General features: G+C 38.7%; 1 protein-coding gene across 3 annotated transcripts in view; it reads right to left on the bottom strand.

Annotated features, from left to right (window-relative positions):
- Positions 1–260: 260 nt before the first annotated feature.
- ncam2a (neural cell adhesion molecule 2a) overlaps positions 261–27,802 on the bottom strand; it is a 342,808-nt gene continuing 315,266 nt past the window's right edge. The window contains exons 16-18 of one of the 3 annotated variants that reach the window (XM_088074601.1): positions 18,652–18,859; positions 17,511–17,550; positions 261–4,253 (exon numbers count right to left, since the gene is read on the bottom strand). In XM_088074601.1, coding sequence (XP_087930727.1) covers positions 4,197–4,253; positions 17,511–17,550; positions 18,652–18,859 — 305 coding nt within the window. In that variant the 3' untranslated portion in view covers positions 261–4,196. The remainder of the gene's footprint in view (positions 4,254–17,510; positions 17,551–18,651; positions 18,860–27,802) is intronic. The other 2 variants (XM_088074600.1, XM_088074602.1) reach the window with 2 other exon arrangements.

Below are 27,802 nucleotides of genomic sequence, written 5' to 3' on the forward strand. Positions count from 1 at the left end.
TAAAACACACAAATGTTCTGTTTTCGTTTGCAGAAATGTACAATGACAACCTTTTCTTTTTGGGACTGGGCTGCTTCTGCATCATCTACTTTGGTGATACATCTTGAACTACAAAAAACATAAATGTGATGTAAAATTATTACCCTTGGTTGGAGCTACAGCTCACAAGTACTTGTATGTTCCTTTTGTACACCCACATATACACTGGAGAGCCAGTGAAGAGTCATAAACGAAACAACAAACTGCACCGTCTCACTCTCTTCTACCAGGACATGTTTATTTACAGCGGCAAATGACAGGAGTCACAAGTGTTCCACAGGTACGTACAGAGAGACATCAATAGTTCCCACCTCCTGCACAAAGCACACTCAGCAGGGACAGTCCAAGGGACACGGGGGAGCATGGGGACAAAGAGGACACATACTGTACACTGAGCTCAAACACACCTGTTTTACCCCCTACAGAAAAAAGGACTGAGGCATGGTGGAAGGAGACAGAGAGGGAGGGAGGACGAGAGGGGGAGGATAAGAAGGGAGGAAGGGGGCGGGTGGGTTTTTAGACTCATATTCAAATACAAAAAAACATGTACAAATCGTATAGCCTCCAGGCACTGTGCTCCCATATTTACAGTCATCGTAACAGGCAGCGGAACCACTCCATGGCAGGACCATCCATTTGAGATATGCAGGTACAAGGGCTCGCCGGGAGAAAACAAAGCCAGCGCTATGAGGTCTGAGATAAAAACCAATGGAGTCTGAGAGGGAATAGTGGCGAGGGGGCGGCGGCAGCAAGGGGTGGGCTCGCAGACACATGCGTGGAGTGCTGCAGCCTGGGATATTAATCACTGTCGAGAAATACGTAATCAGGTTTTACCTATCAGAGCGCACTCTAGAACTGAGAGCTCTCCGGCCAACTCAAAGAGGAACACACACGCAGCACTCGGACATTCATACTTGGCACATGATCAACAACGACTTGCAGAGCTGCACGGAGCTGAAAAAGTGTACTCAGTATTACACTTGAATCTAATATAAATAAATAATAAAATTAACAAATAAATTATAAACAAAGTAAAAGCAAGTTTGACTGTTTAATTTGGGACATGAATTGAAATTGGGAGACTCTTATTGTGAAAAATACTAATGGTCACACACTCAGAAAAAGATACAGTACGTGCAGATACATTCAACAGACATACATGCAACCTGATTCATGTAGACAAGTGTATTCACTCGCTCATGCATGTATGCACGCACACACAGACACACATTCTTTTTCTTGGTGAGGACCCTTATTAAAATTATGCATAACCTGGACCCTTAGCTTAACCTTAACCATCACAACACCAACAATAATCCTGGACCTAATGGTAACCTTAAAACCAAATCTCAACCCTCAAACAGACCTTTGAAGAAGTGAGAACTTGCCAAAATGTGCTCACTTTCCAAAAATTCTGTTGGTTTAAACCAAGGTCCTCACTATGTTGCACGTCTGAAATCCGCATACACAAACAAAACATTCTTATAATTCTGTTTTGGTGATGGCCTCATGGACATAATGCATTCTCTAGCCCCTTACTAACCTTGACCATCATGAATAAATGCCTAAACCCAACCCTCACCTGCACCCTAAAATAACCTACACCAAATTGCAACTTTAAAACCAAGTTTCAACCCCCAAACAGGCCTTTGAAATTGTGAGGTGTAACCTTAATGTCTTCACAATTCAAAAATGTCCTCACTCTGTTGGTTTGAAAATGTGTTTTGGTCCTTACTATGAAGCAAGTACAAGTACAAATACACGGAAACCTTCTTGTAGGGCTATTTTTGTGAGGATCCTCATCGACACAATGCAGTCCCCAGCCCCTTGTCCCAACCTGAACTTTCACAACCCTGACCATATTAAAAATGTCCTCACTCTGTTTGTTAGAAACATGTAGCAGGTACAATTACACACAAACATTCTTGTACCTCTGTCTTTGTGAGGACACTTATTGAAATACTGCATTTACTGCATGACATACTGCATGACATACTGCATAGCCCCTTAACCGAACCTCAACAATCACAACTAAATTCCTAACCCCAGCCATTACCCATGTCCTTATCCCACCAAGTTTTAACCCTCAAACAGGCCTTTGCAGAAGTGACAGACGTTCACTCTGTAGGTTAAAGTGAGTTACTGTGGCAAGTTCACATACACACATTCTTGTACTTCTATCTTTGCAGAGAGCCTCATAGACATAATGCATTCTGTAGCCAGTAAATCTGAACCTTGAAACCAAGTCTAAACCTTCAAACTGGCCTTTGAATAAGTAAGGACTGACTAAAATTTCCTAATTTTCCAAACATTTCCTCACTTTGTTGTTAAAATTAAGGTCCACTGTATGTTGCAAGTACATGTTCATGCACACACACGTCATTAAAATCACATTTCTGCACCCCGTCACTGCACTTTGTACTCCAGAGTTACAGCATCATCCTGACATCCAGTCGCACTAGGTAGGTTAACACGTCTGTTTCTGTCCAGTGTCTTTAACGACAATCCACATTCCAAAGACTACATTTCCCAGAATTCACAGCACCACAATAAAACTCAATCCTCTGACACATTCTGCGGCGAAAAAGCAGCACGATCAAAAATTCATTTGAAGGTCTACACTGCTGCAGCGGCATTGGGCCACAAGGGGGGAGAAGGAAAAAAAAGAGAGAAGGCACACTAATGCCGTAATTACTGTCTCCATTGAAATACCGTGAAATCGCCTTAGGGCATGGATTTTCTTAAGGGAAAGCAAATGAGTAGAAAAAGCAATATTACACCATCACTGAACTTTGGACCAAAACACAACAGAAGAAAAGAAAAGAAAAAATAACAGCTTTCATCTGAGGAGCGTTCACGAAAAAAAGCCAAGCCTGTTGCATTTTGAAAAAAGACACATCCTTTAGGGTATATTTACATAAAAGCTCTGTAAAATATTCTTTTTTTTTTCACCTATATACAACACATGACAACATCAGAGAGAATAGCGATCAGACCGGGAAACAAAAAAGAAATATGAGGCAGATCCGAGACAGGAATGAATAAAGAAATTAAATGACACACGTGTTGATTTATTTACCGTCAGTGCACCTTTACTCGTTTGTTCCCATGCCTTGAGTCCTACCATTAATAATTACACGACACCATTCAGGGCATTTGTGATTTTTTTTTTTCATGCCTTGAGCTGCGTACCAAAGCGCACATTGGCTCTCAGTGCAGTTAACCTCTTGCACCAGTGCACTTCAAGTTTGAACATAAATGAATAAAACATACACATTGTTAGAGACAGTTGAAGAGATATTCAATATAAAAGGCATCGATGCACGTGTATTTTTATGCTTTATAGACTGCAACATTCTTTCTTTTTGTCGTATTTTTTTGTTATGGATCCACAATAGCCCTTCAGAAAACCATCAAAGTCCAAATTCCTCTTAATAATTAATAACCAGGTCCTGGTTGATGCAATTTTTCACCCAGGAGCAAACTTTTTTTTCCTGAAGCAATAAAATCTCATTAAGACCTTTTGTTGTCGAAGCTTGGAACACAATGGCTTCAGCATTTGCCTCACATTAGCCAGACGCGTAGCTCGGCTATTAAAGGCGTTCAAAAGGTTGCTGTAGTGTAACACTCAGGCATGGAAACAGGCGATTAAATAATTGTGATAGCCCGCAGTGAGGGTCAGCTGATGCATTTGCTGTGACGAAAAAAAAAAAAAAAAAAAGCGGTGTGAGCGTCGGGGTGCACTAGCATACTAGCATTGCCTGCCTTTGTGTATGAAGTGATAGTCAGGGTTGATTTATCACCATGAGAGTCTGTAAAACAAAAAAATATGATCATGAACAAAAAGAAAATACAATCATTGATCAACAAGAGCCTTCCACTGACGCCATGTTTTTAAGAACATGATACATTTATCACTCAGGGTGTCTAAAAGGTTGACCCTTCCTCTCTATTTTCTCCCTATTATTTGTATTTACACATGCCTGTCACTGGGGCATTGTTATAAACAGATATGGTATTTTACTCCACTATTTTCCAGTGTTGTAGTTTCTCTGGGTTTTGGTCTCGTGATCCGAATGTTCTTTTGGTGGCCACCCTTTTATGCTTTGCTGTCGTCAGGCTTTGTGTGGATGCTGTTGTCACTGTGCACTTTGATTTCAATCGTATCCGGCTTGAGAGACTCTTTGCCATTTTCTTCCTTCAGCGGTAGCTTCCTGTGGAGGGAAACAAAAAAACAGGAAAGAAAGAAAAGGAGCACAGGAATTGATTTCAGGTTTGTATGCTTTGATGTTGGTTAATTGCAGGAACTTAGAGCACACACACGATTAATGTGAACACACATGGACTGGAGAGTGACCACCTAGAGCAGTGATACTCAACTTATGGCCTGCAGGCCAAATCTGCCCCCCAGCTACATCCTAATTCACAATAAAAATAAAGTGAGTCACACTAGATTTGATTTTTTACTTTTAGCAAAAACAGCATCAAATATAGAGCTTGTTTATCAGCCCCACACAGAGGTCCTAGCTAAGCCCCTAATGTCCTAAAATCCTAAAAAAAATCCTAAATGTCTTAAAATTCTAGAAACTTCTTGAAATGCTAGGGTCGTCCTTAAATCTTTGACAGAACCTAAAATCCTAGATTCTCCCAAAAGCCTAGACACAACCTAAAATCCTAGAACTGTCCTAAAATCCAAGAAATCGTAGAAACTTCTTATATCCTAGAAACGACCTAAAATCATAAAAATCCCCCCAAATCCTAGAAACATCCTCAAATCATAGAAATGTCCTTAAATTTAAAAAAATATATCTGTTGAGTTGCTGCGACTGGCCCCTGGCCTCCTGTCATTTTGCAAAAGTGGCCCCCAAGCAAAGCAAGTTGAGTATCCCTGACCTAGGGGATGTTATTGTATGAAGCAGGCACATACTGTAAATGGTGGCTAAATTACTGAATTACTGCCATGACTGTGTGTGGGCTTAATGGTTTCTCCACAAAATGTGTACTTCCTGCTTTAGAGCCCACCAGTAATCACCTTTTAGACCTTTTGGTGCATGAATGAGTCGCCCCCATTGGGATTAATAAAGCTGAATTTAATTGAAGTGAAAAGGCAGCAGGGATATTAAATATAAAAGCCTCCACAGGGCTGGACACAGGCCTAAAGAAACACATTATTCATATTCATGCTTCACTTTGACCTGGATGATAGGACACCCGACCTAAAATAATGATCAGGTTGTATGCCTTTGTTTTATTTATTTCCAATGCATAGATCATCTGCTGGCTGAGAACGGAGCTGTGCATGAACAGTCACGACCAAACATGACTTGGCAGGCAGTTGCTGGATTCTCTGGGGAGAGAAAGATCATGGTCTTGGTTAAATACAGAAAAAAGCCGATGCAGACTTTGAGCATCAGATAAGTTGTGTTTACTGCCAATATTTAAACAAGTCAAGAATCTTTTCTGTAGCCTAAAGGGTACCTAAATATATTGTGCTAATTTTCAGGTTCATATTTGTATTCACTGGTTCTACTGGAGCACATTTACATGTTTTCATGGTCAAAAAACACTTTATTTTCTTAACACTGTCTATGCTGTAACACCTGTATTCACCCTCTCTCTGAAACTCACGAAAAAGCCCACTCTGTTCACCAAATCACAAAGAAAAGCTTCTTAACAAAAATCTTCACAACCGTGACGTTCCAGCAGGAATATGAACCAGAGAAGGGGAAATGAACATCGGTAATGTAACAGTGTACTTGCAACCTGAGAATGACTGTAATGTAGTAAGTAAGTAAAGCAGCACTTTCTTAACATTGTATAGCGGAACTCTCTACTGTGAAAAATCACCAATAAAAGCTTTTAAACACAAACATACATGTTCCTGCAAGAATATTACCCAAAATCAGGAAAACTTAACAACATCATCAACCAAGATGTTAGCATGTAGCTACATGTAGCAGTGTTCTTGCAGCTGGGGAATGACTGTAAGTACAGCGGTAGTTTTTACCAAAAAATTCACCAGTAAAAGTTTCAGTTACAGCAGAGATCCAAAATTGAAAGAAAAAATAGAGAAAAAAAAATAACAGCATTAGCAAACCCAGTTCTTCTATGTTAGCATGCAGCAGTGACTGGAGAAGATGACCATATAAAGAAATCCGTCGTGAGCCAATAACAGAAATATATAAATATAAAATATATGGTTTAGTGAAAATGCATGTTTTTGGGAGGTCCTGAGCACATAACTGGATAAATGAGACTGGGACTTTACTGCACGAGTTGTGTGAGAATTTTAAACAGATGTTTTGAGGTAATTTTGATGTTGTTACACATGGACCCCTATGACTTCATTTAATCAAAAATGTAGTTTTTAAATTGTTTGTTCATAGTTGAGGCATGCAAGAAAAACAAAGCTTTCTTCAAGAATTAAATGTAAAACAGGTTTAGTAATTTCTATAGAAATAGTTATTTGAGTTTATCAACGTGTTACATTCAGATCACCATCAGTGTCTTAAGTTTGTCCTGTCAGTCCTGCTCACTCACTGTTCTCTCAGCTCGACTGGTCGTTGTTTCCTTTTCAGTGCCACAGTACTTTTCCTTCCTGTGTCGACCTGAATAGCATCTCCTCAGAGTTGGCACATCTCCCATTTGCTTTTGATTTGATTCATTTTCCGGGGAAGAAAAGGATAAAATATACATTGCTGTGTTATTAAGCACAGGCCATTTGATTGGCTCGCTGTCTCTTCTTGCTCGCTCCTCTCATCCTCCATGAGTCTGAGTAATTCTGCAGAAGGACATCACAGCTTTATCTTTATGATAATGTGGCCACAAGATGAAAATCTAACCACGATGACGTTTCCAGTGATATGATGTATGAGGGCTTTTGTCTGCATCTGGCACAAAAAACTACTTTATCCTGATACGGTTAATATTGAGACTGGGTAAAAGTCTAAAGAGAGTAATACACTGACTAATGTGACTTAAATAGTGGCAATTTCTTATATATATATATCTTAGAGCTTGGTATGAGATGCATGCTTTATTTTGATAATCTACATTTATATTCTAATTTTGCTTCTGCTTTTTCCTTTTTCTTTCTTTTTTTTTTTTTACGCTTTTTACTTACATTAAAATAGACAATAATTTGGGAAATATTGAATGCTTTTAAACTGGAGCAAATTGACTTGATTTTATTTCAAAAACATATTGAGAAGGCAAAAAGCAACTTAAAAAATGGTTAAACAATTAAAAATAAATTACCTGAAAATAACACAAAAAAGAGGAATAGTAAGAAAAAAAGATGGTGTGGAAAATTGTGCTAAAAAATCAATTAAATAACATATATTTTGTTTTTGTAGCAATTTTAAATACAAAATCATAAATGAAGTTTTCTTAACATCCCCACCCCTTTCCTAAAAGGACTTTCATGTCATTTAAATAAAGAAATCAAACCAATATGTTCAGGTTTCAAAGGTTTAAATGCTTTTGAAAAGGGTCTCAATGCAACACAAGAAAAGCTTTTCTGTGCTACAGCCATTGTTGTTTGCATGCTGTATCAACACAGTTAGATGCATTTGTACATCTGCAGGACTGAGATTTAAAATAATTTATCAGCAAGCAGTCAGTTTTATTCGTTGTAGCCACTACAATACTGCAGCCAAAACCAAAAAGCACTCATTGACAAACCAACAGGGACACATTCATTGTGAAAATATGAGCCATACACGGACCCCACGTGGAATGAACAGTTGTCTATCTTTTGTCGTTTCATTTTGGAAATAAAGCCCTGTGCTGAATTTTCAGCAAGGGACGTCTCAAGGCAATTTGTCCCCAGCTTGCTCCGACGCCTTAACAACAAAAGACACAAACAATAAACACTGAGAGTGCAAAATACGAGGAAACTATTGAGTTGCAGCCCATTTTTGCACATCAAAGCTTCCAAATCCTTTCTTGTGCAGAGCATCTTTTGGGATTGGAATAGATTTAATAAGGGAAATCAATAAGGGAATGGGGCTTTTACCTGGATTCTCCAACAACACTGTCCCTCATTTTGTGTTCTCTCTGTGTATGTTTTTGCAATTCTATCAAGAGATTTGGACCGAAGCAGATGTAGATTTAAGTTGGTCTCTACCGGGCTAACAGCATTGCAAACTTTCGCTGCTCACAGAGTCGTCCTGCATCTTATTTTCTTGTAATTCCAACTCCAGTTAATCATTCATGACTTGTTCGTCACCTTACATGAGAAGCATAAAACATCCATTCATCAATGCTTCTTCGACTCGAGGTTCTGCTCTGTTCCCTCTTTCTTCTCCCTCTTCCCTTCCCATAAAACAGAAAATAATTTGCATTTTCAAGGTTTCTTGTGCTCTGACTGAGAACAAACCCAAAATATATGACTGGGCAACTGAATATATGAGATCAAATGTCTCTGAGGTTCATTTAATATTCCTTGAGTGGAATTTTCAATTTTACTGATGTTCGATCAAATGTTAGATAAGAATTAGTTGATAATGACAATAACTGGTGTGTCTTCACTATTTAAAGGCCTAGAGCCCTGTTTTACACCTGGCGCAAAGTGATGCATAAAAAAACCTGAGTGGAAACACTAACATTGAAAAAAAATCTCCTTTTGTCATCAGAAAAGTTTTGTTTTTTGGAAACAAATTCACAAACTCTTCAAAGAGCACAGAGCTGTAACACTAAAAAAACACTAGTTTAAAACACTATTTGTGCTCTATTATTACACATCCATCATTTTCCTGCATTTGAGGTTTGACTGTTGCTCTTTTAAGTCGCCATTTAATTAGTAGTTTTTCCTTTTAAATTTTTATTTTTTTTTTCTTTTATTGTCTAGACTTTTTAGTATTTGTTGGGTTTTTTTTGCCTCTTATTTTCTTGGCTTGGAATACTCTAAAGTTGTTTATCCTTTAAGTTGTGTCTGTGTTTTTTCTAATTTGGCTATGTGAAGCACCTTGGGCTACATGTTTGTATGAAAGGTGCCACATCAATAAAATTGAGTTGAGAATCAGCAGTGGGATAGAAAAGTGCATAAATTCACCTTTTCTAAAAATTCGGTTTAAATTTGAGCTACATTTGGATGGAAACCACCTAGTTTCAAACCAACTCAGCTAACATTTTGACTGCTCTTACTACATTACTCACAGCAGAAAATCACTTGCCTCCCCACTTTGCAGAGTCTACCTTATCCTGCACAGAGATTTAACAAGCAAAAGTGAAGTTGGACACGTCACTTGCACCATGCACTTCAGACCATGTACTAAAGAGTGTTTAAATAGGACCAAGATGTTGCCACAGTGGAAAGTTTCACTGTCCAATGATGATCTGAATGCTGTTTCACAGTATTGGAGCTTTTATGACTCAAACAGTGAATAGCCAATTTTAAAAGGCACTCCACATCAGTGCAAAATCACCCCCAAATAGTCATGTTAACCATCTCCAGGGGAGTTCTTCACTGAGATCATGAATGTAAAGCAGCAGCTCTGCGTGATACTGGACCTAAAAAGCCCAAATATTGCAAGTGGCCAGAGGGGGTTCCCCTTTGGTTGATTGGTGGATGTTAAAGTTTCTGCACAGTGGAGCCAATTTCATGTCCCATTAGCTTCATGCAAACCCAGATTGGACTTATGTTCAGATGGGGAGGTTTTCTCAACATATGGGAAGTTCCTGGCAGCTCGCTGTTTCCGCTTTCCTGAATGTGGATGCCAAATGATGGGAACCACCAATGCATTACTGAAGCAACATATCAATACAGTTTGTCATTAAAAAGTTGATACACTAAGCAAGGAACTGCTGATGCGTCAGTAAACTGAATATAAGACTCTTTACTGTCCTAATCTGTTTCACTTCATCATCAGAAGACACCCTGCATTGTTTTTCTCCTCTGGTGTGTGAGGTGAAGTGAAATCTCCCACGTTTTAAACACATTAACTACATCTGAAATGACTGATTGAGCGTCCCAGCTTCACTTTGGGCATATAGAGCTATGGAAAGCTCTTGAATAAAAGGTGGTACAAGAGTTTTTTCCAAACCCCATTGCGAGAAATATTTGCATTGTACATTTCTGCAGACCAGGGATATGTTATAGTTCATGTTATAATGTAGCAGATAAATTGAAACTTGACGTTAAATGCACAGCACCCTGCAGCACCCAAGTCGCCACTGGTGTGCCAGTGTCACCCAAGACACAGGCCCAGACCCAGATCATTACCTATCTAAATTACTCACTTCCAGAGGTCAATTTTCAATAAGATTCAAGGATGCCAAACTGTAAAATGGCTTTTCCGTATGTATCCAGGCCAGTCACTTTGTTTTTTTGACTATTTTTCCATGACTATCTATAAAAAAAATACAATAGATACATAAAGCCAAAACCCCCTGCAGTCAGTTTTACTTTTTGTTTAATGGTTAATGTTCTCTCTTCAACAGAGAATGAGCGTGTGTTTAATGGCCGGACATAACATTAATCCATGACAATAGCAACAGGATTGCAGGTAGGGTAGTTTGGAAAACAGCAATATGGCACTTCATTTGATGAATTTAAGATTAGATAAACAAAGAGAGGTGCCTATAATAGGTGGAATATATATGACGGTGATTTAGCCTGAATCCTTTCTCCATGGATGTCCATTGAAATGGACGGGGGTTCTGAATGGGTTCAACTTCCGCATCGAATCTGGGTGTTTTTTTACCAACACAATGTGGCATTTTAGACACCAAACCTAGGTGTTTTTCGGCAACCTGTCCCTGTTTCTTCAGCTGCATTTGTGTTTAAGCCAAAACATAACACACACATAACACATCTTTCTTTAAACCATAGCTAAGGTCGTTTTGTGTCTTAACCTAACCACACCTTCACCACAGTGTGAAAAAGTGTCAACGTATCTGTCACCCAAAAAATTGCACAAATGTAACCTATCTGTGGTTTACAGAATTGTACAGTGCAAACATATTTTTGGTGATTGGGATGCTGTAATAGACCCAAATCTTTCTGCAAGAGTTACTCACCATTAACACACACACACGCTCCCTCAGAAGTTCCATTTAAAATATTGTTTGGGACACAAAGCAAACAGAAATGCTACTGGGTCTTGACAAGCTCCCTTTGATAACGTCGCAAGAGCCAGCAGCTGTGTGCACCTCATGTCGGGCTGCGGAGATATGAGAGTGTGAATGCAGATGTGTGTTTGTAATCTGTTAGCTTCTAAGTGACACTAAAGCACAGCAGGGGCAACTTGTTCTTCCCTCTGCCGACGTTAATTAAACACAAGGCCATCGATGCCAGGCCTGACTACAAACCCTGCTTTTCACAGAGATAAATTAGGTGGCCCCGGGTCTGAACCACACGACAGTGCAGAGGTGTTTGTTTACACCGAATCTTTACATTTACATTCACTCTTCAGCAGACGTTTTATCATCACTGACATCCAGGATCTTAGAGGGAGCGTCGACGTGGATTTCTCACTCAAGGACACTTTGACAGAGCTGCTGATGGACACTTTGGCAGTTCAGAGACCTTGTTACATGACCTGTAAGTCTCTTTTCTCAGTCCTCCCTGCAAAACCTTTTAGCTTCTCCAGACAACCAGCCTTTTTGTTTGCTCTGGAGTTAAGAAGGCACACTGCAAAATCAAACTTAATTAAATGTCACACGTCTGAGTCTGCTGCTCCAGAATTTTAAATGTAAGTGCTCATGTCAATAACACAAACTGTCTAGTCTCCTAAAAAGTTTGCATATTCAAGAGTCGCTGCACCCCTGTAATGATGTGTATTTTTTTACTAACATGACAAAAGAGAAAATGTGCCTGCTTGCATAATAAAATGCATTGTAGCACAAAGCAGTAATTACAGTAGGGTATCCAATCATGGATGACTGACCGAAGCAGTTACAATCCATCACTTTTAATTAATTCACTGTGCTTTTGACTTAATTTTCTGCAACACAACATCCCCAAACTAAATGTTTATGTATGTGAATTTTTCTTGTCTTCTGACAGGAATATGCTTCACTCTGCTTACCATAATATAGTGTATAAAGGGAGCAAATAAAATCATCCCAAGTTCTCATTCCTCAAATCAATGAATACATAATTATCCAGACAACATATAACAGTTATACTCAACTCACGGCCTGTGGGCCAAGTAGGGTGCCGGATGGCCCTCCAACAATCTTCCAGTTCACAATAAAAATAAAGTGCTTCACACTAGGATTTCTTTTTGTACTTTTAGTTTACATAAGGTGCCAGAGTACATAAAACAGCATCAAAATAGAGCTTGTTTATCAAAAAACTGCCAGTGGAGTATCCCCCACAGCCCCTGACAAAGCTCCTGGCTAATCCCCTAATGTAATAAAATGCTAAAAATATCCTAAAATCCTAGAGACGTCCTAAAACTTAAAAACCCAGAAAGGTCTTAAAAACCTAGAAAGTTACAAAAATCCTAAAAATGTCTGAAAGTCCTAGAAATTTCCAAAAATCCTAGAAACAATCCATTATTATTGAGACATCCTTAAATCCTACAAATATCCTAAAACCTGCAATTGTGAACCAAGTTCTCCACAGGGAAAAATAAAAAGTATGTATCTATCTATGTAAAGTCCTTGAAATGTCCTAAAATCCAAATAACATCATTAAATGCAATAAATATCCTGATGTAAATGCAATAAAATCCTAAAATATCCTAAAATCCTAGAAATGTCATAAAATCCTAGAAACATCTTGAAATCCTTGAAACATCTTAAAATATTGATAGCTAATGGGATTCAGGTGTGGTTACCCAGCGAAATTCCCCTTTTTTATAGTAACTACAACTTTTTCCAAACATGTACACAAGTCTTATTTCTTAGCAAACAGATTCTGAAAGTTCAAGACACCAGATTGTGACATTAATGGGGGTGAAGTCTGTATAAACAGATGAATCCTGGAGGCTGCAGCTTGTTTCATCTGTAAGACCTGAGGCCGTTGTGGTTGAGTGAATAGCTTTTTCCTTCTTTCTTCTACAACATTTGTTTTAAACTGCACATTGTTAGTGGACAAAAAGCAATCCATCACTGTATAAACTGAAAAAAAGGCCAGATAAAAAAATCAAATTGCAACTCAAAGTATGTATTTTTGTTCACTGTTTGGCACTCTTGTCGAAATGTTTTTTTATCTTTCTATCGCTGCAGGATACAGGAGACTTAACTATAATGTAGCGTTCTGTTTTTTTATTTCCTGCAGTGAATCATCAGAGTATAAAGACACTCAAAGTTCTGTCAGTGAGCCTCTCCTCTAACCATTGAAGTCTGAGTAAACACAAAACTGTTTACTGACGTCGGCACAAACCCCCTGCGTCATCTAAACATATAAACTGTCATTGTGCCTTAACACAGTATCGTACTGTGTCAATTTATGGACAGACTCTTCTATTGCAGGTATATATGTCTGGGCTTGAAAGTGTATTTAAAATTGCAGCAAAAAGGGAAGTGACACTTTGCTCGACATGAACTTTCTGTAACCTGATGGTTGAATATCAGCCCAGGACTATTCCAATAATAGCACATTTAGTTCTGTATTTAAGTCGAGACTGAACTTCTGTGTGACACTGTCCCTCAGGTGCTCGCTGTGAGACGACTGAAGGGCCAGACTGGTGCGCAAATCTATTCCTGGATCACTGACTGACAGGGTGGGACTGGATTTGCCGCTGTGAATATCACCATCAGTGAATCTGCGAAATGTGCCCTGAGACATTGCTGAGAAAAGCGGGTGCAGAGCGAAATTTATAGACAGTATTACATCCAAAGACTTGAGGTGAAAAACCTATATCTATACTTTGAATTGTCTTACTTTAAACTGCCTGAATATTGGCTAAAGCTCAGGACAACAAGGCTTATTAAACAGCATATATGAAGCCATTTATCCAAACACCAGAATAGAGGTTGGTATTTTCTGCAAACCGTGGAGATGTTACATTTGTAAAATATCTGAGTGGAAATATCCCAACTACTGGAAATGTCCTGACATCTCATTAAAAAATACCCAGTTTTGTCACTATAAACACTCCTGAAAATGTCCCAGCCTCTTGTTAAAAAATATACATTTTTGTCACGACACACAGCTGGAAATGAAGCTGGAATTGTCCTAACCTCTCATTAAAAAAATATTGCCGGAAATGTCCTAACCCCTCTTAAAAAAACAACCCTGTTTTTGTAGCAACACACCAACAACACTCCTGAAAATGTCCCAAACTCACTAAAAAAAATACTGTTGGTCTTGAAAAGGGATCTGCTGCTGTCTGCTGCCCGGCAGCCGTCTCAATAGTGTCAAACTATCACACTATCCACTATCCCCTCCTCTTGATAAGGCAGTCAGCTCATAAACATGTAATCTGAAATACATCATATGTTTAATACAAGTGTAGCATATCCGTGGTTTGCAAGAAAGTACAGTGCCAACATTTTATTCTGGAGACTAGGCTGAAGTCAGATATGCCCGCGTGCTTCACTGACCACAGCTCTGTTAACCTGTCCAGAATCAAAATGTGCCAGTCTTTTTCATCTATCCATTGGGCTGACGGACTTCACAGCACATGGTCAAGAACTTACACTTAACACCCAAAAGCTGGAAGTGCGGATTGACTTTTGAAGTCAATGGGGGCACTGCGAACACCTTTCAACTTTTCCTGAGGCAATTACAAAGACCAGCGTGTCCTGACTGATCTTGGCGCAATTCGACAGATTCATAATAGAAAGACACCTTCACATCCTCCATCATCTGTCGGTCTACTGCTTCGACTCGGCCTCAAAGTTTCAGCTGCACTGCTGAGAGGGCACTTGGCTGCTGGCCACTCCCTGCTAAGCCTCAGCACCGCATCGAGGTGAGAAAACGGGCATCTATGACTCCGACGACCCAGAAACACGTGTCTTCAAAATTTGTCAGAGCTGCACCACCTGTCATCTCCAGATTTCCAGCCCACACACACCTCATCTCACAACCTCGAAACACACCCAACACAAACAGCCGCTCATCTCTGCTACTTATCACCCTCCTAATTTAAAAGTCACCTCATGCTATTCATCACTGTGTACACTTTTATCGATATCATTGATATTGCCGCGCACGGTTTGCTGGTCCCTACAACTTATTACCACTCAGCATCTTCAGTCTTGCACTATTGACATCTTGCAAACTCAGTAGGAGTGTCTGAGCTTTATATTACCTCAAGCGTTATCTCATTACTCTCAGTGGTGTAGACGTTGGGTGGTGACCGCATTAGTTCATTCTCTCCACACTCATCTCGCTCAAAGAAAAACTCAATTTTTATACAACCAGGGTCTTGTTTTTGCAGCTGTGGCCATCATTCCTATCAGTTATGAAACCAATTTCTCTGGAGACGCAGAGACACCAGTTGCATCAGAAAGTTTTCTGGCTTCTGGCTACATGTTGACATTGTTGTTGTAATCAATTGCACCTGGACTGTGCATATATAGAGTTAATCTCTCATTGCAGTGACAAAATGTGTATGAACACACATTTCTGCGACATGTCAAAAGATGAACAAGCAAGTAAGCAATTGGTCCCAGAGCCCAAAAATAAACCTCTGAAACCTACATCTATATTAGTATTCATGTGCAAGCAAATTGGTTTGATTTCTTCCAAAAACATGGGAAAAAAGGCAATGAGCAACTTGGGAAAAAATGTCTTGAAAAATTACAAGAATTAGTTGATTCTTCTTATATATTATAATTGTATACACATTTCCACATATCTAACATAATTAGTATTATTTTAATCACTTTGTTTGGGTCATTTACTTTTTTGTGTCTTTTTTGTGTAAATCTCTTGTGTTTTTTATTAATTTTGAACTTTTTTAAAAAATGTTATTCCTTTTAAAAACAAAGAAAAAAAGGCAATGATCAACTTGGCGAGAAATGTGCCACACAGTGCAAGAAATCAGTTGATTTGGAAAATTATTTTTAAAAAGCTAGGGGGAAATTGTCACCAAAAATATTTTTATAGTGACCATAATTAGATATGTTTTAAATTGCACTTTGTACAGGTCATTTCCTTGTTTATTGTTTTACCTCTTTTTTAGAAACTAATTTTCAGATAATTTTCTTGCATTATTTACACATTCGAACCCTAAGTAAATTGGTTTTATTGAGGGAAAAGAGGCAATGTCCAACTTGGCAAGAAATGGCCAGAAAACTGCAAATTTAGTTATTTTTCAATTTATTTCATTATTATCTTAACTTGCAAATGTTCAGGTAATCTTCAAGTAGTCTTCTTGATATTTTTGGTAAATTCTTCTTAAAAAATTGTCCATCAAACAACTTTTTATTATTTTTGGAAAAGACCATATTCATCAGAAAAAGATGTCAGAAACTTTTTTTTTGTTTTGCTTTCTGTTTTTTGTCTTCTTTTTTTAAGTTTTGTTATTTCATTTCTTTGTCTATGTATCTGCATGTATCTTTGTAAAAGAAGTTGTGTAAAATAAATAGAGTGAAAACAACAACAACAGAAACTCCATTTTAAAGCATCGGTCTCTATGAATCTCAGCGAAAAAAATCTGCAGGAGAGAAATCATATTAAAATGAGTGATGGAAAAAACTCAGATAATAAGACCAAGACTGTAAAAGAAATATAGCCCTACCACCTTTCCCTGTCAAGACCATTCTGCACCATTCTGCCGCAATTTATGTGAAGGTCAGCGCCGCAATGTACGTCTGCGACTGTGCTTTGTGTTTGTGATGTGACTGTACTAAATTATCAACTCTAATACAGCCATAAAGAAGTTGCAGTGGCAACACAGAGCTGCGTGCAGCCTGTAAATGCCTGTGTGAGTTGCTGCTACAGCGCCCGTGCTAACATAAAGCTGAGGCACATTCTGCATGCTGTCGAGGCAGGCGGGCAGTCACTCAGCCCTCCAGCACAGTGAGCTTAGTGACTCAGCAAAAGTCAACCCCCCCCTCCTCCTCCTCGTCTTCCTCTTCCTCTTTCTCTGTGCCCTCTCGCTGCATCCCAGACACTGAGCTGGCACGCTGACAATTTTAACACAAAAATGGCACTGCTGCGGCCAATGAATCAGACTCTGTGGGTGCTATCTCGCAAAACCTTGGTTTGCCGAGCACCCTGCATAAAATAACACTGGGACTAAATCCGAAAATCGATTGTACTATGAGTTTCACGGGGATACACTTTTAAATTGCACGCTGTCTGATAAGCGGGAAAAAAGTATGTGTTTGCTTCTCTTGGTCATACATGCAATGATATGAGGGTCACTTTTTGACTATATTTGCATGCTTAAGTCATTTAAATGCAGAGCACGAAGCATGGGAGCACACACAGATGAGATTTTACACATGCATGGCATGAATGTACACAGCACGCATGCAAACGAGGTACTCCGAAGGTGAACTCACGGCACGTACATGTACGAGACGCACTGATGGAAGTGAATAAGACATAATCAAAGACATACTGTGGTTGAAAAGGTGGTTGGGCGGCTGTTGTAGGTGTACCTACAGTAAACGGTAAAAATAAGTCTCTTTTTCTCATTCACAGGAGAGGTTTCCAAGGTGTTCATGACATCATGAGTCGCCAGAATAAATGTTGGCATTGTACGTTACTGCAGAGCATGGATACATTATATTTGTACGTTACTTTGTAGCAGATACATTTATCTTTCCATTTCAACAACACTGTGGTTATTGAGTGGTAAGGTTTTGGCACAAGCACTACTTGGTATTGGTTAGGAAAAGATCATGTTTTGGTGAAAAAGACACTCTTTTGGGAGCACAACCCAAGCAGAAATGCAGCCATGTGCCACTTAAAAAACAATACCTTTTTGTGGCACTATCCCGGCAGGAAATACAGGATCTCAGTAAAAAAATGCCACTTTTGGTGGAGTATTGTCTCTGTAAAAAACAACCACCTGTCTTGGCATTTTATCGGCAGGAAAATGCAGCACTGTCTTAATTATAAACAATTACTTTTTGTGGCATTATCCACATAAAATGCAATGAAGTCTCAGTAAAAAACAGCTGCTTTTGTGGATTAATCCCAGAAGGAAAAGAGTATTGTCTGAGTCAAAAAGCCAAAGCCAAACAGCTTTGACACTTTGAAACTTTGATATGTATAAAACATAAAAATGTAACAAATCTGTGATTTGCAGAAACGCACAATGCCAAAATTTTTTCCTGGCTCCTGGGCTGGCTATGATATCTTCTTGAAAGGTGAAACTTCACCTTGCAAAATAAGGAAGAGCACAAATAATTAAAAACCAATTTGTGACACTTAAAATCGTTGACACATTTCTCAAGAATATGGAGGTATTTTTTCCATCTTAAACTGGTTATGTAACATTTTGGATCTGATGTCTTTGCATTGACTTTCAGTTCATCGATGCACAAAATTAAACAGCAAAAACAGTAGCTGCCAGAGTGACCAAATGTTACCCACAAGCATCAAGATACACCCACAGCAGATGCTCCCTCTGCAAGCATGAATGACCTCGTGACTGACAAACATTGATACAACCCAACTGTAACCACAGAATTTAAAACCTTCGATTGAAAGAGCTAACGTTACTGGAAAACAGAACAATATAAACGAGAACTCACAGGTAGGCGGCCTTGCCCTCTTCTATTTCTTTGCCCTTGCCGCTGGTGGCTGTTTTCTTGCTGCACAGCGTGCGCGTGATGCACATCAGCAGGCCGCAGTGACGCAGGAAGAAGCAGCTGACATCCACCAGCACAAGGAGCAGCAGCAGCGCTCCGAGGCCCAGGCCCACCACCGTCCCCAGCCCCAGGCCGCTGAACAGGGATTCTGCTAAGGCAGTGAAACACACACGCAGACACACAAACACACACAGAGGGGAAAACACTGTTAGCAATTTTGGTTCACAGATAAAGATACCTACAGAGGTCAGGGTCAGGTGGAGAGCTAGTGGGTGTTTGTCTCGTTCAAGGACGTGTCCTCAGGATGGAGTGTGCTGAGACAAAGCCTGACCTCCAGCTGAAGGTCAGCCTCCTGGCTATGGCCCCCTATATCCACACACGGAGGGTGTACTGTAAGTTTTAGAGCAAAAAAGCCGGACTAAACAAGAGCTCACTCACCCCCGAAAAACTTTACTATTTCAAAACCACTCGAAGGTCAGTGAATTCCTCTGGAGCCATTTGGAAGGTTTCCAGTACGTAGATAAGTCCTAATCCACCACGCCTGAATTCCACGCAATCCTCAGTGGAGGATCTTGATTATTAGCATGAATCCACCAAATCTCCTCCAAAACAAACCATTTTCCGCCTTACAAACTTTTATTATATAAAGTCAATGGAAAACGACTTTCAATAAATGAATGAAAGGAGATCTACTGTGCAGAAAGGCTTTTGTTGATTTATTTGTAATATTAAAAGCTCTGCAGCTTCCTACCTGTCTAAGAACTTTAATCTTTTGACAAAACAAGTTTTCAAGGCCAGAAACTATAAAGAAATGTTTTTTTTTGTTCTGTATTGCCCCGAAATGCCTTATGGTCACTATTGTAGACAGAAAAGAAATGTGAGTGTGCATCAGAAAAATCTGGTTTTGCACTTCTAATTATTTCCACAACACATATTAGGCTAGATTGATGTGCAACACCACATACTGTATATTAGTAACCATTCTGATTTACGTTTAAGTATTCAACACTTTTGAAGAGTTTCGCTTGACAGAAGCAGCAATCAATTCACGTTTCTTCAAAATGTTTCAGTCGTCTCCACGATAACCAGACACATCCTGTGTTTCTTTACAGTCTGCTTTCAGTTTGGAAGCTGGCTATGTACTGACGTATTTTATGTCATACAACAAAACATGAAAGTCTCTTAGGTGTGTGTTAACCACAGACCTAATTTCTAATGAGTAACACATTCAAAAAAACACACTGACTTTGAGAGGAGGGAACCAGGAGTACTGAAATACCAACTAATTTCTAGATTTTAGGACTCACTCTTGGGGTACCTTATATGGAACCTGTGGACAATCCCATGTAAGGTGCATTTTTCAACATCATCATGGGCGCTCATACAAATGTTGGCTGGCTTTGAGTGTTTTCCAGGCCAAAAACTACAAAACAAAACACATATTTGTTCTTTATTTGGCCTGAAGCTCTGCAGCACCTTCTGACATCTCTGGTTCCAGAGGTGCAGAATTTCAGTATGCATTTTTCAGCTTTAATGGAACTCAAGGCAGTGAGCATCAGCATTACCATACTGATGCTTCAGCCCTGCGTCCGCTGGGCGCCTCTGATTCCGCAGCTTGCAGCACTAAACAGATCCACGTGGGAATCAGAAAGCAAGTATTTCAAGCCATAAGTTGAAATACTTTCTCTCCGAGCGGTTAGCGCTCTAAAACACATCTGGCTCTGTTGGGAACAAGCAGCAGCAGGGTCTGCTTTCAATTGAAAGTAATGAGAAAATGAAGGCAGTGCAGCAAAGAGAGGCTCCCAGCAGGCACAGCTGAATAGAGTTGTGCCCTTAAGTGATCCTGGGGTTGAGCAAACTGAACATCCAGTGTAGGATCGGTGCTGACAGCTGGAGGTCAGACCTTGCCAGGAGTAATCAGCTATGGAGGAGTGAGAGTGAATGAACTTTCCTACTTAAGAAGGCTCTCATATGTGTGTTCAGTAGCCTGTGAGTTAAAAAGGAGAATCCGATATTAATATCAAGGTGTGCGCACTGAGAGAAGGCCGGGTGGTGAAGTCTGGCACCTTCAAGCTGAAAAAAAAAAGTGAAAAAAAAAGAAAAACTGTGGCAAAACAGTATTCTGAATGCAATCTATGTCCCCAGTCTTCAGTCAGTTTTTCCTGTTCCTTCACAAATACTGCATTTTTGTATCACATGTTTTGCTGATTTTACATGCGTTTTCAGAGTGTAACTAAAAAAAGAGTTTTTTGACCACTTAACAAACAGAAAGGAGCTTAATGTCTTATTTTCAATGGCATCAAATTGAATTCTTGCCAAGCTTTGACAAACTGTGAATGGTTTGAAAGCACAAAGCCTCATCGTAAACTATTTTAATGTCTCAACGCCGCTTCTGCAACAACTCTTCATTTTGTAACAAGACTGCAAACAAGCCTGATTTTTAGTCTTGAAAATGCAGTATACAACATTTTCCATAATATATCTCTATCATTAGAAAGTATTTGCCTTTAAAATGCCTTTCAAACACAACAAATGCTGTCTATTAAAAAACAAACAAACAAAAAACAAAAAAAACAAGTGTTTTCACAGGCTGATCCTCATTTGTAAAATTGATGGAATGCCCCTTTAAAATAGTCTACCAACACGCAAATCAGTCTGTTAGTATTTTCACAGTGACACAAGTATTTAGGCCGTCTAATCCAGCACATTGAAACTGAAATGAAACAAAGACAATGATACAGCGAGGCTAGTTTCCTGCACTGTTTTCTAGCACGGCTGAAACATCCTCAAATTAAAGCTCACAGTCACAGTTTCTTTTCCAGTGTGCCGGTGCACCGAGCCAACACAACAAATTTCCAAAAGACTCCACATTGGAGGTTGTCACCGCGTGTCACAACCCAAATGACTCTCATGTCAGTGACTTTGTTCTTGACTTAGAGCTGAGACTGCAGACAACGGAGACTGGCAGCGAGTCAAAGCACAGAGAGACAAACACAACAGCAGAGAGAGAGAAAGAGCGAGCGGGAGGAAACCTCGTGGCAAAAGAATCTCTAATTAAAACACTTTGCGTTTTCGAGAGTCCGGGGATATGGGATTTGAAACTTGTAGGCTGGATCAATATTTTCTCAGCGCCACGGGCTACTGTTCTGTATCTCACCTTCTGAAAGTTTATCTGAGCTAATTTGGCTGCTGAAGCCACAGATTCAGAGGCGGTAAACAACACCTCTCCGGCTCCCCCGAAGCATTCACATATTCCAGAAGACAAAGAGAATACTAATCCAATCTTTAAGCCACACTTCCCCCATTTTCATCTTAAGACTGCAGTGCCCTTAAGCTTTCATATCGGTGTTTACATTTTTACATCACATAAAGCCCATATACATTCACAGCACTGCGAATAACGAAGCACTTATAATAATTTAAGACAGAATTATTGTATTCTATAAAGAATAGCTAACAAATTAAAAAGTTAAACTCCTAAATTAAAAACTAGTGGAAGTCTTTTCTATTTGAAGGATGTCCAAAGTATTTAGGAGTGCCCGGATAAAGATTTTATTAAAGTGTCATTTTTCTTTTCGAAATGCCAGCAGAAACTCTTCAGCCTGAAAGACTGAAATCCATAAACATCAGACTTTCATCCGATAAGGAGTATTACTCTAAAGTGCTTAGCAGCAGCTTGACAGTTTGAGGTTGGATTGATACGTTACACGCTTGTTTACTCGTAGCCATTTCATCACACTTACTCCCAAGTTTGGGAATTGTTTTAAAAAGAACAGAGTGACACTGAAATATATACAAAGCGTGCATTACAGGCTGAAGGAGCACCTCAAAAGCTTAAACCAACATTGATGTATAAACTTCACTCTTTTAAAAAAAGGCTGAGGTTCTAACCAGAACCATTTACATCTTTCCGTTGTTTTTTTCTCTGGGTTCAAGGTTTCTTCGTGAGACAAAAAGTGTTTTTGGACCAAACAGTTCAAAAGACTTCCTGAGAGCAAACGCCCTCTGGGGAGCTCCTCCGAGAGTGAAAGACTTTCAGAGGCTTATTTTTTGTTTGCATTTGCACCACCAATAGAAGCGCTTCAGTTACATACAGTAAGCCGGCCAATGGTTGAGCCGTGTTGCTCTGATGAGTCGAATTCATGCTGTGTTTCCACAATCACATATGCTCAGTGAAGCCTGGACTTTTTTTTTGTGTTTTGTGCTAGCTGTGATCTTCCTCTTGTGCTGGGAGAGTACCTACTCTAAAATAGAAGCTAAAAAATTTCTTCAAAACACGAGTCTAAGAACTACGATTGTTCCTTGTTCCTGCGGTGTGGAAACAAAAAAAGGTGGTTCTTAGAAATATGAAAAAGTCACTCTGGTCTGAACTGTCTTGTTTTTCTAAGTGTTCGGTAAACCAAGTTGGTCTGAATTAGCTTGATCATCACAAAGAGAATTTTGCCAATGATGAGGTCGAGATCTACGAGTTCTGTTTTGTTTAAAAAAATATAATTATGAGTTTGTTACTGGCATGATATAGATAAACAGCACAGTAAATCTGGCTTAGTTAAGTTGCTAAAACTTCAAAAGATTGACTCAATAAAACTTGACATTTTTAAGTTGGAACATTTCCACAAAAGTGAATAATTATAACAAAATTTTAAGTAAACTTAAAAATTAGGTATGAAGTAAACATAAATTAAGGGAATCGGATTCCTATTTATTTAGTTTTTGGGGTAAAATCAACTTGTAAGATTTTATAGCATACATGTGAGCAAAAAGTGACATGTAAAACATAGGTTAATAAAAAAGTTTCTTACCATTAACTCAATATTTACTTTTCCCTACGATGTTTCCGCATATATGACGTTAACTTGGCAACTTGTGTACTAAAATCCACTTCTGAGTCCTCACTTGAATTCATGTGAATTTTCCAAGTCAGATACAAATTTTTCCAAGTACTGGGATACCACATGAATGCAGGGTAAAACTATGATTAGTAGGGGAGAGAGTCAATTACTATTTTTGGAAAATCACAGAACTTTTTATGTAGGGTTTGAGATAGACCCTATATAGTTAGGACCTTTACTTCAATGAGTGTAATAATAATACATTAGCAATAAAAGCATTTCTTCACATAATAATGTGCTTTTGTTTCTGAAGTAGATGAATCTAAGGTTGCCCGTCGGGAGCTCTGGAGCCTTTATGACTGGATGTCGAGGCTGTAAAAGGAAAGAAATTTTAAGTAAACGCTCCAATATTGCCTTTACTGCCCTTGGTATTTCATTTTTTCACCCTGAGATTGTTTTAAATATTTTTTTTTGTGTTACTTTATTCTGTGAGCCAGAAAAAAAGAAAAAAAAAGACACCTCCCTTCATGAAGCAGCTCAGATCTCTGCATAAGGAATTAAGGCATGACAAGCAGCTTAACTTTAAATTTAATAAACAGGGATGAAACACAGCCAAACAAGTGTGTGGCCACGAGTCAAATTGTTTTCAAGTTAGCTGCCAAGGTGCCTTCTAACATCTGGCACTGGCAGTAAAAAGCGTTAAGATGAGAGGAAAACAAGAGAAATTCTAAGAGAGGAATATGTTTATGCATACTGACTTAAATGTGAAGTACAATATGTTTCCAGTGTTTCCTGATATGCAACAAATATGCATTTGGTCACCTTTGGCTGCAGGTGCCACAGTCGATTTATAATGTAAGTAAAGAGAAGTAATGAGGTCATTTCTGTGTGAGGGCATGCTGTTCTCATCTCGCACTGAGTGATCGCTCACGCTCTGATACAAGAGTGGCTGTGAAAACCTCCTGTAATAACCCACAGGTCAGAGTGATAAACTGCCTGCAGGGGTTTAAGGGCTAAAGCTTCACACTGGATGTTAATACCATCGTCCTTGTCAAGTCAGGGCACTACCTTCTTTTGTTGAGAGTAAAACAAAAGTATTTATTCAATCAAAGGCAGTTTACAATCCTAATTTAACATGCAGTATGTGATTTTCTGCGACTAGAGACAGTGAGGATTCCTGATGTGTTCATTGTTCAGGATGTTTTTAGCAAGAGCAGAATTACCCGCAGAGGTCTCCTCATTTCTAAAATAAATGGACCCCATTAATTAAACAGGTGAAACACTGAATGAGGCAATATCACTTTAAAAGTCAGTGTTTCTTCAACACTGTTTGGCACAACTACTGTTTATTCAGCTTGTTTTTCTTAAGTCTTAAACCTTAAGATCCAGGAGTGTGATGACTAAAATCCTGCATCAAGTGAAAACATACAGTTAAAAAAATCAGGATCTAAAAAGTGTTTACAAAAATGTAGCTTAAAATAGGATAAAAAGTACATTTATGAAAGCTTCTGGCAGGCAACCACAACTCTGATGCAGTTTACAACACTGATCTGATCATTTTAAGACATATTGTCGTGGGAAAGTTACATATTATATCAAAAGTAACAAGGAAGTCGAAAACTGAGTAATTCTGTGTGCATAGGATACCAGAGATATTTTTAGCTTTCATGTATTTTAAAGGCCCATCATTCGGACAGGAATTAAAAATAAGCTTAGACTGTACATTTCTGGGGTATGCAGCATCAATACATGCTATATACTTGTGTCTGATTCAGCCTAATTAAACTGAAGAAAATACTAATTAAATTTCAAAACAGTACATTTTTTAAGGGGGCAACAAAGACTGTACTGTTTCTGTATTTTCTTAATATGTATGGAGTTTCATTGGTTTCATTGCAGTCACCCAATCTGCATAAAATATGCCTATTGCAATTATTTCTGCACGGCAGTGTGGCCTTAATTACTGTTTCTGTTAAAGCATATCTTCTTTAGTTTTGTTTTTTTTGTATTTAAGTGGTATTTGTAACACAATAAGTATTAGTTTTGTTTATGTGTTCCCCTTGCCTGAGGGTACTGTTTGATGCTACCTGCTGTTGTTTAAAAGGGAGTAAGTGTTAGTTGTGCTAACTGTGTTGCATAGTTGGAATTGAGGCGAAACTGTAGCCAACCTCACAACCAAGAGGAAACGGAGAATGTGATCAAGAATTCAGGGTCACAGGCAGGGTCCTAAAGTAGTAACCACTAAAAGCAAGTTAATTCTTGGCAATGCAGCACAGACAGAGAAAAGGCACAACAAAAAAACATGTTGTAACTGCAGTATAAAAGCAGTGCTATTGGCTGTAGACCCTTCTCAGTCAATATAGAGGTACAGACACACGTACTGTACGCTCCCACTTGTACTGTATCAACTTTAAAACCTCTAGTGTAAATTTCACCTCAAGGAATAGCCCCGTGCGTAGCGAGTTCTCAAGTGGTAGTAAATACAAAGTGAAGGTTTCAGTTTGTCTATGAATAAATGCTGCAGCTCATCAAGACCCAAGTAAAGTTTCTATGTCTTGCTTCCTTCATAGCCGGCACACTCTTGTATGTGCATGCATGTGTGCAGTACCCCAACAACCATGGAGTTTTAAATCGAACATTGACATTTACCAGTAATGGAAGATGCACACAAATCTTTTAACAAAAGTTGCTATGCAGCAGTGGAAAAAATGATGTTACAAGTCCTGAATTTAAAACCTTCCTCAAGTAAAAGTACATAAGTATCTGCATCACAACTGTAATGTTGAAAGGCTCATTTGAGAATATTATCATCATATTATGATATTAACATCACATTAACATTGCAGCTGGGAAAGGTATGGTATTTTGTTGCATTTTTACAAATATCGTGCTATGTTATCTAATGTCCATTTAGCAACAGTCTTGAATATACACAAAATACACAATGTGAAATGTTGTTTTTCTGATTATTTGTTCATTCAAAGGAAACATAAGCGATTTGCAAATGACAGTCAGTCAGTCTGGATTTCTTCTTTCTTAAGTTTCCTTCATGGATCTGGCTTTCCTTCTCTATTTCTGTGGTCAGCAAGTATACAAGTTATTTTAAAAATAATCTCCCTGATTTTATATTTTGTAAAGTGTGGTGGAAATGACAGACACCGCAAGATAGAGAGTTTTTTTTTCCAATCGAAATATCCATAAAATACAAATATATCTTACAAGGTGTTACACATTTAATTAAATTAGTATTTCTGTGTTATTTGTATTTGAAGCTGTTTTTCTTATATATATTTCTTTATGTTAAAATAACTTTACTCTCCCAGTTTATCTGGTATGTTCAACAGAACAATCTTGAGAAATAAATTTAAATATTACATATTATATATTTCTTTTCTATATAATTATCGATGCCTGACATCAGAGCAACTGCAAAAAAATCACCATTTCCTGATTGAGAAAGTATTTCTGATTCTGATATTAAATGATGTCTAAATTATTTATTATATTTTAAAAAACTGCAGAAAAAATTTCTACGTGGTAGAAAAAAATATCTGCAACATTGTAGTGAAAAAAGTTAGTTTCAGATCCTTGTTACAGCACAATATTGTTTATCGAGTCTCTTGTAGTGTTCACGGCCAAGTAAGTGTTTCTAATAAACGCTAACAATTCTGTGAGTAGAAGTAACTTCATATTGTTTAAATGAGTTTGTGTTTACCTATTTCTTATATCGTAACTACCTCAGATGACAAAAAAGGTACCTACTCTTGCTTATCACCAAAGTGTTTTCCTCAACAGAAATAACAAATTCTTCTGTGTGAGTTCTTACAAACTCCACGTCCATTAATTCTTATTTCCCTGCTCTATTAACCCTTTTACTGACTCCTTCTGATTACTTGTTGATATATAGGCCCATTAGCAGTTTTACTCAATTGCTAGAGATCTGACTGCTTGGGTGGCACCTGAAGCCATTCATACCCATCTCTCTTTGACAATACAAACTCATTAGGGCCTGAGCCGTGATTGACTGCAGGACCATTGGATCTGATGGGACGCGACTCGATTAATGACAACCCAATGGCCGTTCATTGATTGGGAAGGTGGCGCACGCTAATCTGTGGGGAGATAAACATAATCATTTGTGAGTGAGGATTCCTTCTATGTGCCGAAGTGTTGAAGTGAAAGTTTGTTTGAGGAGGCCCTCGGAGAGTTCATCACGAAAGAACGGCTGGTTTGAAGGAGAGATTTGAGTCTTTTCTTGTGTC

Source organism: Plectropomus leopardus, chromosome 24, assembly GCF_026936395.1.
Source record: "Plectropomus leopardus strain MGB_pleo_1.0 chromosome 24, ASM2693639v1, whole genome shotgun sequence".
In the NCBI taxonomy this organism is placed as follows: domain Eukaryota; kingdom Metazoa; phylum Chordata; class Actinopteri; order Perciformes; family Serranidae; genus Plectropomus; species Plectropomus leopardus.